General features: G+C 36.2%; 1 protein-coding gene across 1 annotated transcript in view; it reads left to right on the forward strand.

The window, feature by feature from the left end:
• doc2d (double C2-like domains, delta) overlaps window positions 1-16,519 on the forward strand; it is a 52,211-nt gene that overhangs the window by 31,999 nt on the left and 3,693 nt on the right. Inside the window, exons 9-10 of the mRNA XM_048211428.1 lie at window positions 12,059-12,140; window positions 12,867-12,963. Of these exons, the coding sequence (XP_048067385.1) occupies window positions 12,059-12,140; window positions 12,867-12,963 (179 nt within the window). The remainder of the gene's footprint in view (window positions 1-12,058; window positions 12,141-12,866; window positions 12,964-16,519) is intronic.

Here is a 16,519-nt window from a genome sequence, read left to right on the forward strand (position 1 = left end):
AGCCAGAGGGCCAATCGTTTACGCGATGATTGGCTGATGTTTTTAAGGCCCTACCTCGTGCACAGATGATGTATATTAATATTATTCCTTTCAGTGCACCTAATAAATAGTCTTTTATCAGTTAGTGTCAGTTTCAAGTAATATTGCAAAAATGTATAAAACAAAACATCCTCTTTAGCACCTTTAACTGCAGAAAACACGGATGGAATCCATTCATAAAAACAGAGTTTACTGTATGACGTGGAATGTCATTGAATTTGTCAAATTTTGGATGAATAAATCAAAAGTAGGGGGTACACTTAAATCAAATTGCGATATGGATTAGTGTCTGTGAAAATTAAACCCAAAGAAGACTAATTGAATATGAATCCTGCATGTTCTGCGTGTCTCTGGCACAGACGCCCGAATATGTTTACTACACTAAAGCACGCGTGACGCTCGCAGTGTTTTTTCCAGCATCTACTATCTTACTATATGACGACATGAACACACAAACTTCATGTCCAGAGCTGCTCTGACAGTCACTTCATGAGCATTTTACCGTTTAATTTGAGAAAAAAACTATTGTCATATATCATATACACACAGAAACTTCAAGATCACAGCAACCCGTCAAAATAAAAATTTGGTTTAACTTGTAACAGAAATATAGCCATATTACTATTGTTGTACTATGTAGTCTACTATTACATTATACCGTACAATAGTAATACACTGTAATACTACTACTAGTAGGCTACAATAATTATTAGTTTTGATGTAATAATCACACAATTTTACAGTAACAGTAAACTTTTTTTTTTTTTTTTTTTTTTTGCAAAAAAATGAAAGTGTTTATTTAAATTTAATTTGATTCAAAGTTTTATGCCTTCATTTGATTACCAGAAAATTAAAATACACAGCACAGAATTTCTGGGGGGAAAAAATCCATAGGGCCCTATTATTGTAAACAAATTAATAAAGTTGCTTTTTATTAATTCAAGTAATTAAACATGTTTTTGATTAAAAAGTATTTCATAGAGCCCTACATATTAAATTGCATAGTATCATATTTTTTTCCATTGCATCGTATCACATTGTGCTGAATCGAATCAAAATCGAATCGCATCGCATCGCATCGGTAGCTGCTTCACATGTATCTTTAATGTATCATATCGTATCGTTGGCTATGCATCGAGATGCGTATCGCATCGGCCTTAGTTATGGAGATGCACATCCTTACCGTATATAGTACGGAAACTTTCTGTAAACCAATTAACTGTTTTTCACCATAGTATTTTTAGTCTTTTACCATTAAAATCATGATCATTTTTTACAGTGCAGTTAATATCTGGAAATTATTCGGCTATGATTCTATTAATAAACTCCATTACAGCTATAAATTCATAAATGCACTTTTGTTTTAAAACAATGGTTTATAATACAAAACATTACTAATTGGCTTTTCATTTTTAACACATTTTAACAGATGCTTCTCAGTCAAGTCATTCTCTCAGTATTGTCAAAACTTCATCAGTGTCAGCCAGCCAGCTAACTCTCTCAGACTGGCCCCAGGTCAGCAGGCCATCGTTATTGTTGAGTCCTGGACTGCCTTAGTCTGTAATAGAGGGAACATGAAACTAGACACAAGTAAGGATTAACTGTAGAGGGGAACTAGGGGCCAATCAATACTGTAGTCGTTCCATAGGAGGAAAGAGAAACTAAATCGAAACTAAATCTCTAGATTTGGAGGGGGGCAGCTAGTGACATTCACATGTTTTTCTCAGACAACAGAGTGTCTGGTTTTAACAGAAAAGGCTCAGGCAGGGAAGCTTACCCACAACTCTTTCTCTCTGCTCTCTGTATGTGAATGTAATCACCATATCCAGGTTGCTAGAAGGAAGACCATTTAATCAGTGTGCAGCTAAGGCAAGGCTGCAGGCATTTTCAGAGAAATTCAGGAATGAAATTTCGATATTGGAGATGTATTCAAAACATTTCAGATCTAATTAACCAAGCGACTAATTTGTAGACGTAGCCTTTCTGTTCAATAAAATAATTTTTAGAGCAATCAGTGATTAGTTAATTATCTTCAGCAGAGATTGTGTGTGTGCAGAGGCAAACACTTTGCACAAATTGCTAAATTCATCCCCTTTTTGGGAGATTATCTGATAATCTTTATACTTTAAAGAGATTTATTTTCTTTGGCTGCAAAGATGAAAAAAGAGAGTAAAATGATGATTTGAAATAGGGCTGGGCGATACATCGCATGCGATTGTCACGCGCATTTCGTCAGTAAAGCCGGTTCCCTGATTACCGCTAAATCACCATCACCTGCTTTCAAATGGAGCGGCATTTAATAAACAGAGCCGTAGTTCACTGATAAGCTACGCAATATCGCGTTCATTATCGAAGGCGATTCATCTGCGATATGAACGCGATATTGCGTAGCTTATCAGTGAACTACGGCTCTGTTTATTAAATGCCGCTCCATTTGAAAGCAGGTGATGGTGATTTAGCGGTAATTATTAAATGCCAAATTAGGGCTGGGCGATATATCGCCCAGCCCTAATTTGAAAGTTTATGAAACACATTTACAAACCATTTTACTTCCATCGTGTGATGCGTTTCCTTGTAAAACAGGATATTCTATGATACTTGATTAGATCATGATCTCTTCATCATGACAGGTTGTTGGAAATGATTAGCTTGTTGACATTAGCCAAAATGGAAAGATGTTTTTTAAAAAGAGTCTTGTTTAAAGATTATGATGTTTTTCTTTCAAATAACATGCACCAATAAATAGAACAGGAATGTTTATTAAAAAAGTAAATAGGGTCAATTCTTATCTCATGTTGCAGAAGCCTCTGTCAATCGGTTGCTTTGATAGTGAATAAACACACCAACGGTAAACGGTAATCCAGCTGAGTCTAGCATTCACGAGCATCTGCCTTTCAGCAAATCAGTTAGGGCGAACAACACTCAACATAATTAATATTCATGACTCAAGTGCGCCTGGCACAGTTGCGCTGAGCTGCTGACAGAAAGTAAACTTCCTGGGGAGCGAAAACATGAACAACAGCAGAGAAGAAAAGCCGTCTTTTAACAAAAATATGCAGATTTTGTTATATATTCACATCATATCTGCCGCTACAAAGCTATAAAGTTTAGTTTTATGCCTTCACTACTTTATCACATGAGTGTATCCGTGGCAACTAGGCATTTAAAACTGATGATGTTTCTAATGTGTATTTAGAGAGGCTGATGAGATTTAGATATGCCCCCACTTTTCAGATTGTGTGTGCATGTGTGTGTGTGTGTGTGTATGCAATGATTATGAATGAGACCCTGTAGAGTTCAGCTCTATTTTCATCTGGCCCTCGGCATCACCACATAATTAGAACAGACAAGGGAATGCAGATATTATTGCACATGCTCTAATTAATGTCATTACACGGGACACAATTTCAATAGTTCCGCTTTCAACTGAACTTGTTGCCACGCCGAGACATTTAGGCTCATATTCGAATGTTTGTTCAGACACTTGGCATCGTGCACAGACTTGAATGTGCGTTTTACACTAATTGCAGAAACGATTAAGTCAAAATGTCATTAGTGACTAATTCACAGATACGTGGATGCAGGTGCATGTTAAAGCTGAAGTGTGTAATTTTCTTGATGTTAAAATACTCGCCTATCTCAGCTCAATGTGCTGCGTCAACTATAGCAGGTTGATTTCCAGGAAAAATGTCAACACTGAGACTCTGTGGTGCTTTCAGTACATTTCTCTGTTTGTTTCAGTGATCTGAGCATCCCAGCAACGCAACATTGGCTTAAGCAATGGCGTGAGTTAGGGGCAGGACTATCAGCTTGATTAATGGAAGATGGGAGGAGTATTAGGGAAATCTTTTTGAAAATCCAAAATGCATCCAACATACTTCATTTATTAAACAACCATTAATGAGAATTAATTAAAGAATTACCATTCAAAATTTTGGGATTAGTATGATTTTTTTGTTTCTTTTTATTCTGCAAGGATATAATGCTGTTCTTTTATGCTTTATATTCATCAAAGAATTCTGATAAAATTGTATTACAGTTTCCACAAAAATGTTAAAGGGGTCATGAACTGCATTGTTTTATTGTTTCATAATGTTTTCTGGGGTGCGCTTATAATGTTAGTATGCTTTTTACATCAAAAATTGTCATAATTTAGAAATGAAAGGCATTTTTCCTACCCTGCTTTTAGCCCTCTTATTTGAACACTCTGTTTTAAGGTGCATGTCTACTATGAGACTTTGCAACTCAATTTCTGCACAATACTTTCATCATAACTAACAGTGCAAATGTGATGTAACTAAGATTCGTTTAATAAAACAGGAGTTTTGGCGTGAGTCCAGATTGACAGCTCCAGTGATTGTAAAAGGAGTGTTCTTTGATCGCATTCTATATATAATTTAATCACTGTTTAAATAACAGATTATTTTCTTGCTACTAAGAGAAATTTTGATTTACTGACACATAGAGAAAGAACATCTGACTGTACATGAATCATTACATATCAGATCAGGCATTAGAATGAACACAGTTACTTACATGTTGTTGCATTACTGTCGAGTCCATATCGTAAAAGTCTGTTTGCAAAGCCTGCGCTGAAATGCGATTAATTTACCAAAGAATCCATAGTGAAATGTACTGAATACAAATAAATAAAGCTCAACTGAGACATTCACATTGTTGAAAATAAATAACCATGTTCCTAGCATTAGGATCCTTTGAAAGGTAATGTTATTTTTGTCATGTAACGCTCTTCTCTCCCCCCCGTCTCACTAACATGCCAGTGGGCGGGGCTAACGTTGCAATGATGAAGTAGGCGTTGATTTTTTTTTTTTTTTTTTTTTTTTTTTTTTTTCCTGCGGAGGTGACTTTTCGACTATCTATGACATGGATAGGCACATTCTGGGATGAGTCATTCACTGGGCCTGGTGTCAATAAAAGCTTTTATTGGACTGACAAGCAAGTTTCAGTTCTCAAACTTACAGGATATTCTTATAGTACGATGACCTCTTATATATCAAAAGCTCAAGGAAAAGTTGATTTCTCAATTCATGATTCCTTTAAGCAGCACAACCATTTTCAATTGTGATAATAAATGTTTCTTGAGCAGCAAATCAGCATATTAGAATGACACTCAAGACTGAAAATTCAGCTTTGCATCACAGGAATAAATTACTTTTTAAAATAGATTTAATTAGAAAAAGTTATTTTAAATTGTAATAAATGTTACTCTTTTTACTGTATTTTTGATCAAATAAATGCAGCCTTGGTGAGCATAAGAGACTTCTTTCAAAAACATAATAAATAAATAAATAAATAAATCTTACCCACCCTGAACTTTTGAACAGTAGTGAAAATTTAAATTTTAAGTAATTGACCGTTTGCAAAGACCCGCCTCCTTTAGTTACTGTTGCTATGTCTGACAAGCCATGCCGCTCTCTTGCCACACATCATGTTCTCACGCAGTGAAAAATACATCGTGGAGCAAAGAGGACGCTGACAACCTATCGACAGACAAGACAGAGCAGGTTAGTTTTGATATGAAACAAAGTCTCATTTAAAATTTTGTAATTTTTAAAGAAATTTAAACAATAAATACGGTTTTGTGGCTCTTTAATGTGTCATGACAGATCGCTGTAGTGCCTCAGATCAAGCAGCTCATGAACCGATCTCCTCTATCTAGTTCATTTATATCATCAAATAAACATGAATGAACCACATTTCAACCACAGAAAAACATCAGTACAAATCATTTTACAAATCAAGTTCTAGTCCATCGACGTTATTCTACTTAACTCCCCTGACTTCTTTGTCAGACAAAATGGCGGATTCTGTTATGATTGGTTAGATCGCCTGTCAATCAAACTCCCGGCGAAGGGTCAATTATGCATGTGTGTAGTATGAATTCAATCTGGACATACTACATCATACAGTACATACTTCATGTTGGCATTGTCATGTGACCGTCATCTGCATCACTGATTCCCACCATTTACAGGGAGTGCAGAATTATTAGGCAAGTTGATTTTTTGATCATATTTTTTTTCCAAGTACATTTTACCAATTCCAATCCACATCAATTATAATAACTACTATTAATATTGTTTTTAATCATTTATAAGTGATACATAATTGTTCATGAAGGCTGGAAATGAAAAATGCCTTATATTCAGGTGTGCAGAATTATTAGGCAGGTTTTCTTTTACAGGCCAAATGAGCCAAAAAAGAGATTTAACTCAGACTGAAAAGTCAAAAATGATTAAATACTCATGAGAAGGACGCAATACTAATGCAATACTAGAAATTGCAAAGTTAAAGCATGACCAATGGACAGCAAAATGCTCATTGGGTCAGCGGGGTCATACAAAAACAGGTGGAAAAGAAAAGACGCATGTTAACTGCAAAAGAATTAAGAATTAAGGTGAAGAATTAAGTGTGAAACCATCAGGAACCCTTTAGTCTCCAGCGCCACCATTTTCCAGAACTGCAACCTACCTGGAGTCTCCAGAAGTGTGAGGTATCAGGATCTCAGAGACTTAGGCTAGCTAAAGAATCCTAAAAAATGACCTGCTCTTAATAAAAATCACAAGCTGAAGTGTTAGAAAATACATTAAGACTGGGTTTTTATAGGCCTTATAGACAGACAGATTGAGAGTGACTCTTGAAGGACCAGCACCACATCCTCTTGTATCTGAATCAGAATCTGGCAGTAAGATGTGGGAGTTCACTTTCAGTCCATCTCTTATCCTGAAATGTCCGTCTTGCAGATATGGACTAAAAATGATCTTCTAAAACTTACTGTCAGATTTTGGAAGATGAATTCTTCAAACGGTGGTACAAGAGGATGTGGTGCTGGTCCTTCAAGAGTCACTCTCAAGCTGTCTGTCTATAAGGCCTATAAAAACCCAGTCTTCATGTATTTTCTAACACTTCAGCTTGTGATTTTTATTAAGAGCGGGTCATTTTTTAGGATTCTTTAGCTAGCCTAAGTCTCTGAGATCCTGACACCTCACACTTCTGGAGACTCCAGGTAGGTTGCAGTTCTGGAAAATGGTGGCGCTGGAGACTAAAGGGTTCCTGATGGTTTCACACTTAATTCTTCACCTTAATTCTTAATTATTTTGCAGTTAACATGCGTCTTTTCTTTTCCACCTGTTTTTGTATGACCCCGCTGACCCAATGAGCGTTTTGCTGTCCATTGGTCATGCTTTAACTTTGCAATTTCTAGTATTGCATTAGTATTGCGTCCTTCTCATGAGTATTTAATCATTTTTGACTTTTCAGTCTGAGTTAAATCTCTTTTTTGGCTCATTTGGCCTGTAAAAGAAAACCTGCCTAATAATTCTGCACACCTGAATAATAGGCGTTTTTCATTTCCAGCCTTCATGAACTATTATGTATCACTTATAAATGATTAAAAACAATATTAATGGTAGTTATTAAGATTGATGTGGATTGGAATTGGTAAAATGTACTTGAAAAAAAATATGATCAGAAAATCAACTTGCCTAATAATTCTGCACTCCCTGTATAAATATGATGACTCTTCCATTGCCTCATCAGAGTAAAGTGTCCTTTGGATATGCACTTCATAGGCGTTAGTGGTAGGACATTCAGGAAGTTTTCAGCAAATATTTTATCAATAATGTCGATTTAGATATAATTTGATGATTTTTTGGGGGGGTTAACTTTGATGGCACTAGTGGCACAGAAATTACTTTTACATCTATGCATTTGGCAGAAGCAAAACAACTTGCATTGCATTTAAGGTATACAGTTTATAAGTTCATACATTCATGCATAATTACACACTAATTTAATGCTGCTTGCACTAATTACAAATGACACACTTCAGCTGTAATATGTACATATTAAGTACAATGGGTTTTTTTTTCTTTTGTTTTTTTGATGTTTCACCATGCCTGTTATGAACTGAATTGCTTGAAGAAATAATGTAGCTCTGTATGACTAGGACTGAATAGACAGGGGTTAACATATTGAAAATGTCATTCGTATTCATCTGAATTTGCCCTCACTCCACGATGACTTGCAATACTCAAGACTGTCTTGTTGTAGGCGTAAACATTCTGTCCATGCCAAGTTCCTTCTTTCATTCAGGACTGACATTTGTCATTGCAGACAGGCTCTTCTAAGATGACAGTTATTCTTTTAATTATCAGATGAAGACAGTTGTCTCCTTAGGGTTAGATCTGAAGTGGAGCCCCGTGGTGTCAAGAATGAAATTTCCTGCAGCTCTTCTTCAGAAGGACATTATGTGCCTCATGTTTAATGTAATAACATCTAACAGTCATTTTTGCCATTTAAATCAAGTTTATCAAACTCTTTAACAGCATGATAAATCAATTATATATTTATCACAATTTTCCACATAGGAACATGTCCTGGGCCCTGTGAGAAGTGGTCCCCACTAAGGCCCTCTATAGTGTAGTCTACTCATTAGGCCTGGGGTTGGGGAACACATCCAAAAATTTTGTGAATTTAAATGATGGCTCTGTATAGATCAATTAATATTCAACACTTATTACGGGACATGTCAATAAAAAATTAATAGGATCGCATTAAAAAGCCATTAGAGATGCAAAATCATCCTGTCAGTGACATAAAACTTGTCACACAGAAATAAAACATCATTAATATCCTGACTAAAAGCCATTAGGTGAAAGTTACTGATTCATTTCTGATTGATATCCAGGCATGTACCAGCAAATCAGTCAATTAATATCTAAAGATTGGCTAATTTTATACTGAATCACCATTCAAGCATCTATTAATAGTTTCAATAGCAAGTCATTAGTCTCGTGGTTATCATCCAGTGGTAAATCATTTCTGGCACCAAACACACTCAGTGTTAAATGATAATCCGTCAATATTATCCAGCTGCCAAATAATGGAAACCAACAGTGCGATTGCATGTGTGATATTGCTTTTAATTTTATTGCTTTTATCAGTTCAATAAACAAGTTGATATTAAGATATTAATTTAAGACTGCGCATCTCTGAGCAACACACAATTGTAGTGAGAGGCGTTCAAGAATTATTTGTTCATTTTAGACGATTCTTTTTTATGACTTGGGAATAACGAGTTGTCTTAGAGACAAATTCGTTCATTTTGTCGTGACTGCGCATACACAACATCTTTAAACCAAAGATGCATCATCTTCGATCCAAAGACACAGTAGGGACTTGGGATGTGAACAAATCATTTCTGTTTCTTATATAGAGCCTATGTATCCGTCATGTGACAAATGATCAGATTCTCTCACTAAAAGACACAGTAGAGTCAATTCTATCAATTCTGCTGCTTAGAATTTATCTATGGCTGCATATATTCCTACTTTGGAATAAGATTGCATTTGTGGATGTTTGGTGGAATTTATCTATTGAAAATATAACATTTTAACTAATTTTGTTTCTGAATGAATCAGTGTTTTCTGTGAAATTAATGAATGATTCAGGTGATTGAATGACTCAGTCGCTGAAAAAAAACGTACTAGCATAGTACTCCTACTACAGTATCTATCTTTCTATGGCAGATAAAAATAGTAAGAACAGATTGCAGGGACGTTTTCCGAATTCAGCAAATGACTCACTCATAAAGTTTGGTCATATTATATTAGAATGATTTATTATTATAATCGGGTCATTGACAAATAAGGTTTTTAAAAGTGTAAAAAAACATAATGGAGCTATAATTAATTTTGAAGTTTTATTAAGTGTTAACAATGAGATTATGTGTTTTTATAATCAATTAACACTGCTTTTGTCATTTTTTACAAGATGGACAAAATTTGCCACCAAAAAAGTAATTTGGTTTAACTAAAATTTCGGTTTTACCAAATGACACTTTTGGTTATACCGAATGACGATATTTTCAAACAATGCTGACAGACTGATATCTAGCTAGCTAGAAAAAGGACAATCAAACATTTTATATTTAGTACAAGTTTTTAAAATATTACAATATTTTCCATGTTTTATAGCATTTGTACTGAATGACCTGATGTTTCAGGACATGCTTATGAGCAAGTGAAAACATTAATTTTTCAAATAGTTTCTTTGCTTTACGACCATGTGGTCCATTGCAGGTGTCTGAATGATGTCACATCCTGTCACATGATACTGACCGCATGACTTGATCCAAAATGGTCCCTTTATATTGGTTACTCCGAATGACATCAATGAAATTCATTTTTCTGGACATTCTTTCTCATAACAAAGCAACGACTTCTACACATAATTTTAATACCATTTTGCACTACGTTGATATATGATGTTATAAAATCATACTAGAATAAAAAATATATACATTTATTCCATTTTAAGATATTGTAATCACAAATAAAATGGCTGTATTGGCCTTTGGACAGTTAAACGGAATGATCTTTTGACACTTAAGATTCTTTAAAATACCTTTATATGTAGAAAAATATCATTAAAACCTTTTGGATTCAATACCTTACATACTTTGGATGTCATATCTTTGTTTTTTTATTATTATTAAGGCCTTTGGACAAAAAAAAAAAAAATTGACCCAATCATATGATTAGATTTTTTTTTTTAAACATTCACATTTAGTGCTTGTCTGGCTATCACCAGACCAAGCTCAATTTAAAATTGAACATTGGTCTGGGGAGTCTGTATGTATTTTCTATTGCACAAGAGGCGTGATCAACGAGCATTACGGATACGCAATTGGATAGTCCTTCAACCAATCAGATCAACGATCCGGGTGACGTACTTTGCAGAGCGACACGAAAACTCCAGACAGGTTTAGTTTGTATTGGTTTGTAGCATCAAAACTTGCCTTTGAAATCTTTTAAAACAGCATCGACAGTGGCATCAACTGGTTGCTGCGCTTCGGTGGCCGCCATGTTCAATGTAAACAAAAAGCTGCTTGCCGTCGCTTCTCTATCGTCATCGTGTTATACCCCCCAATAGCTAGCAAGGTGGATAAGCCAGTCTGTGATTGGTTCCTGCAAAAGTGTAACAGAAGCAGTAGAAATGAATGTACGGTATTCCAGACTGAGTTGGCTGGGTTTCCAGGCTGGGTTTACCCAGTCTAATTTAGTGCTGTTTGCCTAACACAATTAATGTTGCATTATTTAAATTAATCAGAATTTTGTATTTGTGATGTGTATTTGTATATGCCCTGATAATTTTCTATTGATCGTAGCAGCAGATATTCATCAAATGATGGAGAAATCCAGCATTTATCCAGACATACGGTGTAGTCAAATGTAATTTTGGTGTAGTCAAATCATCAGGTCTATGAATTGCAGTTGCCTGATTTGTTTAATTTCTTTACTTAATCTGCTTCTAACAATGCAGATGTCATGTGCCAATACATGCCGTCTGTGAATCTTGTGATTTGTTTAGATATATTTAATAACTACTATGTAACTGCTTCTCTGCTTTGGTTCGGAAGCAGGTTTCAACAACTTGTCATGTAGATGGCAATATATCTCTTGCATCATATCCCCATGCGTTTTTTCACCTTACACGTCTCTCTCTATCTCTTTCCTCTGTAACATGTTGTGTAGGTTGATATCTCCCATGAATAATAAATGATTGAGTCCTGATTGGTAATCCACTGATGACTCCATGAGCCACAGACCTTATGGATGCATCATCTGTCCTCTGACACCCTCTCAATCCATTCATTCCATCCATCCTCAATTAGTGATTATCATCTCCCAGTCTGTAATAGATTAAATGAATCACCAAAAACAACACCCCAACATCACTACCTCACTCTACAAGGTCTCTCTGTTCTCTCTCTCTCTCTCTCTCTCTCTCTCTCTCTCTCAAATCTGTCATGCTCTAAAATGAGCTCTTACACCCTTGCCTGTGTTTTTTTTTTTTTTTTTTTGGGTTTTGTTTGTGTCGTGGATGTTTCGAGAGCTATAGACAATCCAGGCTAATGATTTGCTTTGATGTTTTAGAAGTTATAAAATTCTCACTGCAGAGCAATGATTCATTTCTGGTTATTTCTCTTTATCAGTATTTTGCAGCCTGACATGGGAAAAAAGTCAAAATACAAAACCACAGTGAAGAAGAAGACTCTAAACCCAGAGTTTAACGAGGTCAGCTATTCCCATTAAAGGTGTGGTCACACAAAGCTGTACAATTATTCGAGATTGTCGAAATTAATTAATCTTTTCCATTTAATTCTTTCCATTTAAGTATACTTCTGATGAACCAAAATATTTTAAAATACATATTTTTTAATTTTTTGCAGCATTTAACCAGTCACAGGCGAATGCAGTGAGGCATTTAAATCTAATAGATTCTAGGTCTTATGAGCAAGTTTAAATTAGTCTTGATTTTTCTTTTTAATCAAAATGAAGAATCACAATTAAAATATCAGGGGGAAATACTTAACAATTAGGATATTGTCATAGTCATGCAGGCCTTTAGTCACTTTGGTCTTTCTGTTCTATTCAATTACATTCATATTCATATGAACGTAGGTGAGTGGAAACACAAGTACAAGTTTCTTTATGGCTGCATACCAAATTCAAGTTTGATGAACTTTGACCTATGAATTTGTTTAGTCACAGATTGATCTCTTGACTCAAAACGAAGAATAAAAAACTGGAAAGAGTAGAGTAGCTTGTATATATGACCATTTGTAATTTATTATTTTTGTTACTTATAATTTTATGATTTATTTAAAAACAGAAGCCCTAGAATGTGGAATCATAATTTTTCATGCTCAAAGCTGAATGTGACCACACCTTAACTCAATGTGAATACAAATGTTGTTTGTTTTCCTCTGCCAAAACTGATTACTGTCCTCTACAACCCAGGAGTTTAGCTATGAAGTCCCACATGATCAGCTCGCCAAGAAAACCCTGGAGATCTCAGTCTGGGATTATGACCTGGGCATGAGCAATGATTTCATAGGTAAGTTTTACAAGCAAGAATATGTGTTTCCATTGAAGTCTTTGAGGTAAAGCATTTTACTAAATGTTAAAATACACACTGTTTCAAAATTCAAAGTTTTAAAGCTACAAATCGTTGAGTTAAGTAGACCAGAAGAAAAGAATGAAGTAAACAACTTTACCATTCAGATAACACCTTTTTATATTAAAGAATATACACCGATCAGGCATAACATTATGAGCACTGACAGGTGAAGTGAATAACACTGATTATCTCTTCATCACGGCACCTGTTAGTGGGTGAACATTTTGTTCTCAAAGTTGATGTGTTAGAAGCAAGAAAAATGGGCAAGCGTAAGGATTTGAGTGAGTTTGACTAGGGCCAAATTGTGGGTCAAATCATCTCCAAAACTGCAGCTCTTGTGGGGTGTTCCCGGTCTGCAGTGGTCAGTCTCTATCAAAAGTGGTCCAAAATAGATACAGTGGTGAACCGGCGACAGGGTCATGGGAGGCCAAGACTCATTGATGCACTGGGGAGCGAAGGCTGGCCCGTGTGGTCCGATCCAACAGACGAGCTACTGTAGCTCAAATTGATCAAGAAGTTAATGCTGGTTCTGATAGAAAGGTGTCAGAATACACAGTGCATCGCAGTTTGTTGCGTATGGGGCTGCATAGCCGCAGACCAGTCTGGGTGCCCATGCCAACACCCGTCCACCGCAGAAAGCGGCATCAGTGGGCACGTGAACATCAGAACTGGACCACGGAGCAATGGAAGAAGGTGGCCTGGTCTGATGAATCACATTTTCTTTTACATCACATGGATGGCCGGGTGCGTGTGCATCGCTTACCTGGGAAACACATGGCACCAGGATGCACTGTGGGAAGAAGGCAAGCCAGCGGAGGCAGTGTGATGCTTTAGGCAATGTTCTGCTGGGAAACCTTGGGTCCTGTCATCCCTGTGGATATTACTTTGACACATACCACCTGCCTAATCATTGTTGCAGACCATGTACACCCTTTCATGGAAACAGTATTCCCTGGTGGCCGTGGACTCTTTCAGCAGGATAATGCGCCCTGCCACAAAGCAAAAATGGTTCAGGAATGATTTGAGGAGCACAACAACGAGTTTGAGGTGTTGACTTGGCCTCCAATTTCCCCAGATTTCAATCCAATCGAGCATCTGTGGGATGTGCTGAACAAACAAGTCTGATCCATGGAAGCTCCACCTCACAACTTACAGGACTTGAAGGATCTGCTGCTAACATCTTGGTGCCAGATACCACAGCACACCTTCAGGGGTCTAGTGGAGTCCATGCCTCAATGGGTCAGGGCTGTTTTGGCAGCAAAAGGGGGACCAACACAATATTAGGAAGGTGGTCATAATGTTAATGCCTGATTGGTGTAAGTTCACCTTAAAAGTTAGGTTGTATTTCCTATACTAGTTATATTTTCTATATTTACACTATATGATATACTGTAATATACACACGCATACAACTTTGCACCAAAATGAGGGGGGGGAATTTTATATATATATATATATATATATATATATATATATATATATATATATATATATATATATACATGCAAATTTATATATAAATGCAAACTGAGCAGAATGTTGTCAGAATGTCACAGATGCTATGGACAGCCCAACTTATTTTGACATGGATCTTTCCTTGAAGATGCTGCTTTTTTGATGCTTTGCTATTCTAGAATTGAATGTTACAACTTGTATGTCTCATAAGAAATGATTTTTTTTTATTTAAAGGGATAGCTCGCCCAAAAATCTCATTTGCTCACCCTCATGCCATTCCAAACCAAAATGTTCTTCTCTGGAGCATCAGCAGGAGTTTAGCAGGAATGTTCACTTTCCATACAATGAAAGTGGATGGGGGACCAGGACTGTCAAGCTACAAAAAAAAAGGATCATAAAAGTAGTCCAATATGAACTATATGATAGCTTTGTGTGAGGAACAGACTGAATTGTAAGCTATTAATCACTGAAAGTGTCGCTTGACAGCCGTGATCACTGTTCACTTTTAATGAAAGGGCAGCTCAGATATTCTGCTATAAATTGCTGCTTTTGTGCTCCACAAAATACAGGTTTCGTAATACATGTGGGTGAGTAAATGATGACAGAATTTTCAATTTTGGCTGAACTATCCCTTAATGAAAAGAAACAGAGGAAGAGTCAATAACAGAAAAGCTCTTGAGCTTTGTGCAGTGACATGTTTATTTATGATTGAATGACACGTTCACTCTGTAACGATCGGGACAGTGAGAGTAATTGATGTCAGTGTTACTGATTTAGAGGGGGTGGCTGAAGAACAAATGGGGGGATCAACAGAGAAGTGTGAAGAAATAAAGGGATGTGAATGAATAGAGGTTTGCAGGAGACATCCAGGCATGAAGGCACATGAAGGACGCAGGTCTCGGATTGACATGTGCAATGAAGCTTAGATCTTATTTAACATTTTCTTGGATCTTTTCAACACTTATTTTTCACCCACTCCTGTCTATTTCCTTTCTTTTTCTTTCATTCCCTGTGGCGGGGATGTCATGCGTAGGGTTCATTTGTCATGGCTTGCTCGTGGCCATGAACATGTGGTATTGATGCGAGGTGTGTGTGTGTTTGTGTAGGAGTGATCGAAGCGGGGCAAAATCTCAGTACGTGAGGGGCCTGATGAAATGAAACGCAGCGTGTGTCCACAGACACACTCGCATGCAATTTCATTATTCAGAGCAAGTTCAGGTATTTGACTTGGAGACACGCTGAAGTGTCTAGAACAAAGGTACTCAACTTCAGAAGCCAAGAGAGCCACAGTCAAACTGCAACAGATGCAAAGCATATATATATATATATATATATATATATATATCTATATGTTTACAGGGCTTTATGCTTCTTTTTCTCAAGGAGCACATGTGCTGACTTGAAAGTTTTAGAAGCTCATTAAAAAATTTGATGCGATAAAAAAAGGTGTCAAATAATGTGTTTTTCTATGGAGCCCCTAAAGGGACATAGTGAAGTAAAAAAAAAAATGAGATGGAGGAAAAATTATTTGTCAATGCTTTTGCGTTCTTTTGCAAATTGAAAATTGCAAATGTTTTTGCAGTTGAAACATTTCTCAGGGGAACACAAAACATTTGCGAGAGAATGCAAAAGCATTGACTTAATATTTTTCCTCTCATCTCAGATTATTTTTCCCCATCACCATGCACCGTATTTTTCCTTAATAGAGAGAAACAAGGATATTCACAAAAAAAATGAATATATAAAGTGCACTAGGACTCAAAATATTTCTGCTTTAAACTGTTAAATAATGTTCCTAGTCTTTCCTTCCTTTGACAGGGCAGCCCAGACAGAACCTATGGTTAAGTTGAATTATTTGCCAGATAAAGTTTATTAAAGCTGCAGTCTGTTATTTTTTTTTTTATTTTTTTTTTTTAGTTAAAAATTATTCAAAATCAATTTTTGAGCAAGTACATAACCAGCCAGCATGCCGCCATTTGTTTTTGCGTCATTACATCACGTCTGTTTACATAAAGAAAGCATCCCAGCTAGTAGGCTA

Source organism: Megalobrama amblycephala, linkage group LG12 (genome assembly GCF_018812025.1).
Source record: "Megalobrama amblycephala isolate DHTTF-2021 linkage group LG12, ASM1881202v1, whole genome shotgun sequence".
NCBI classification, from domain to species: domain Eukaryota; kingdom Metazoa; phylum Chordata; class Actinopteri; order Cypriniformes; family Xenocyprididae; genus Megalobrama; species Megalobrama amblycephala.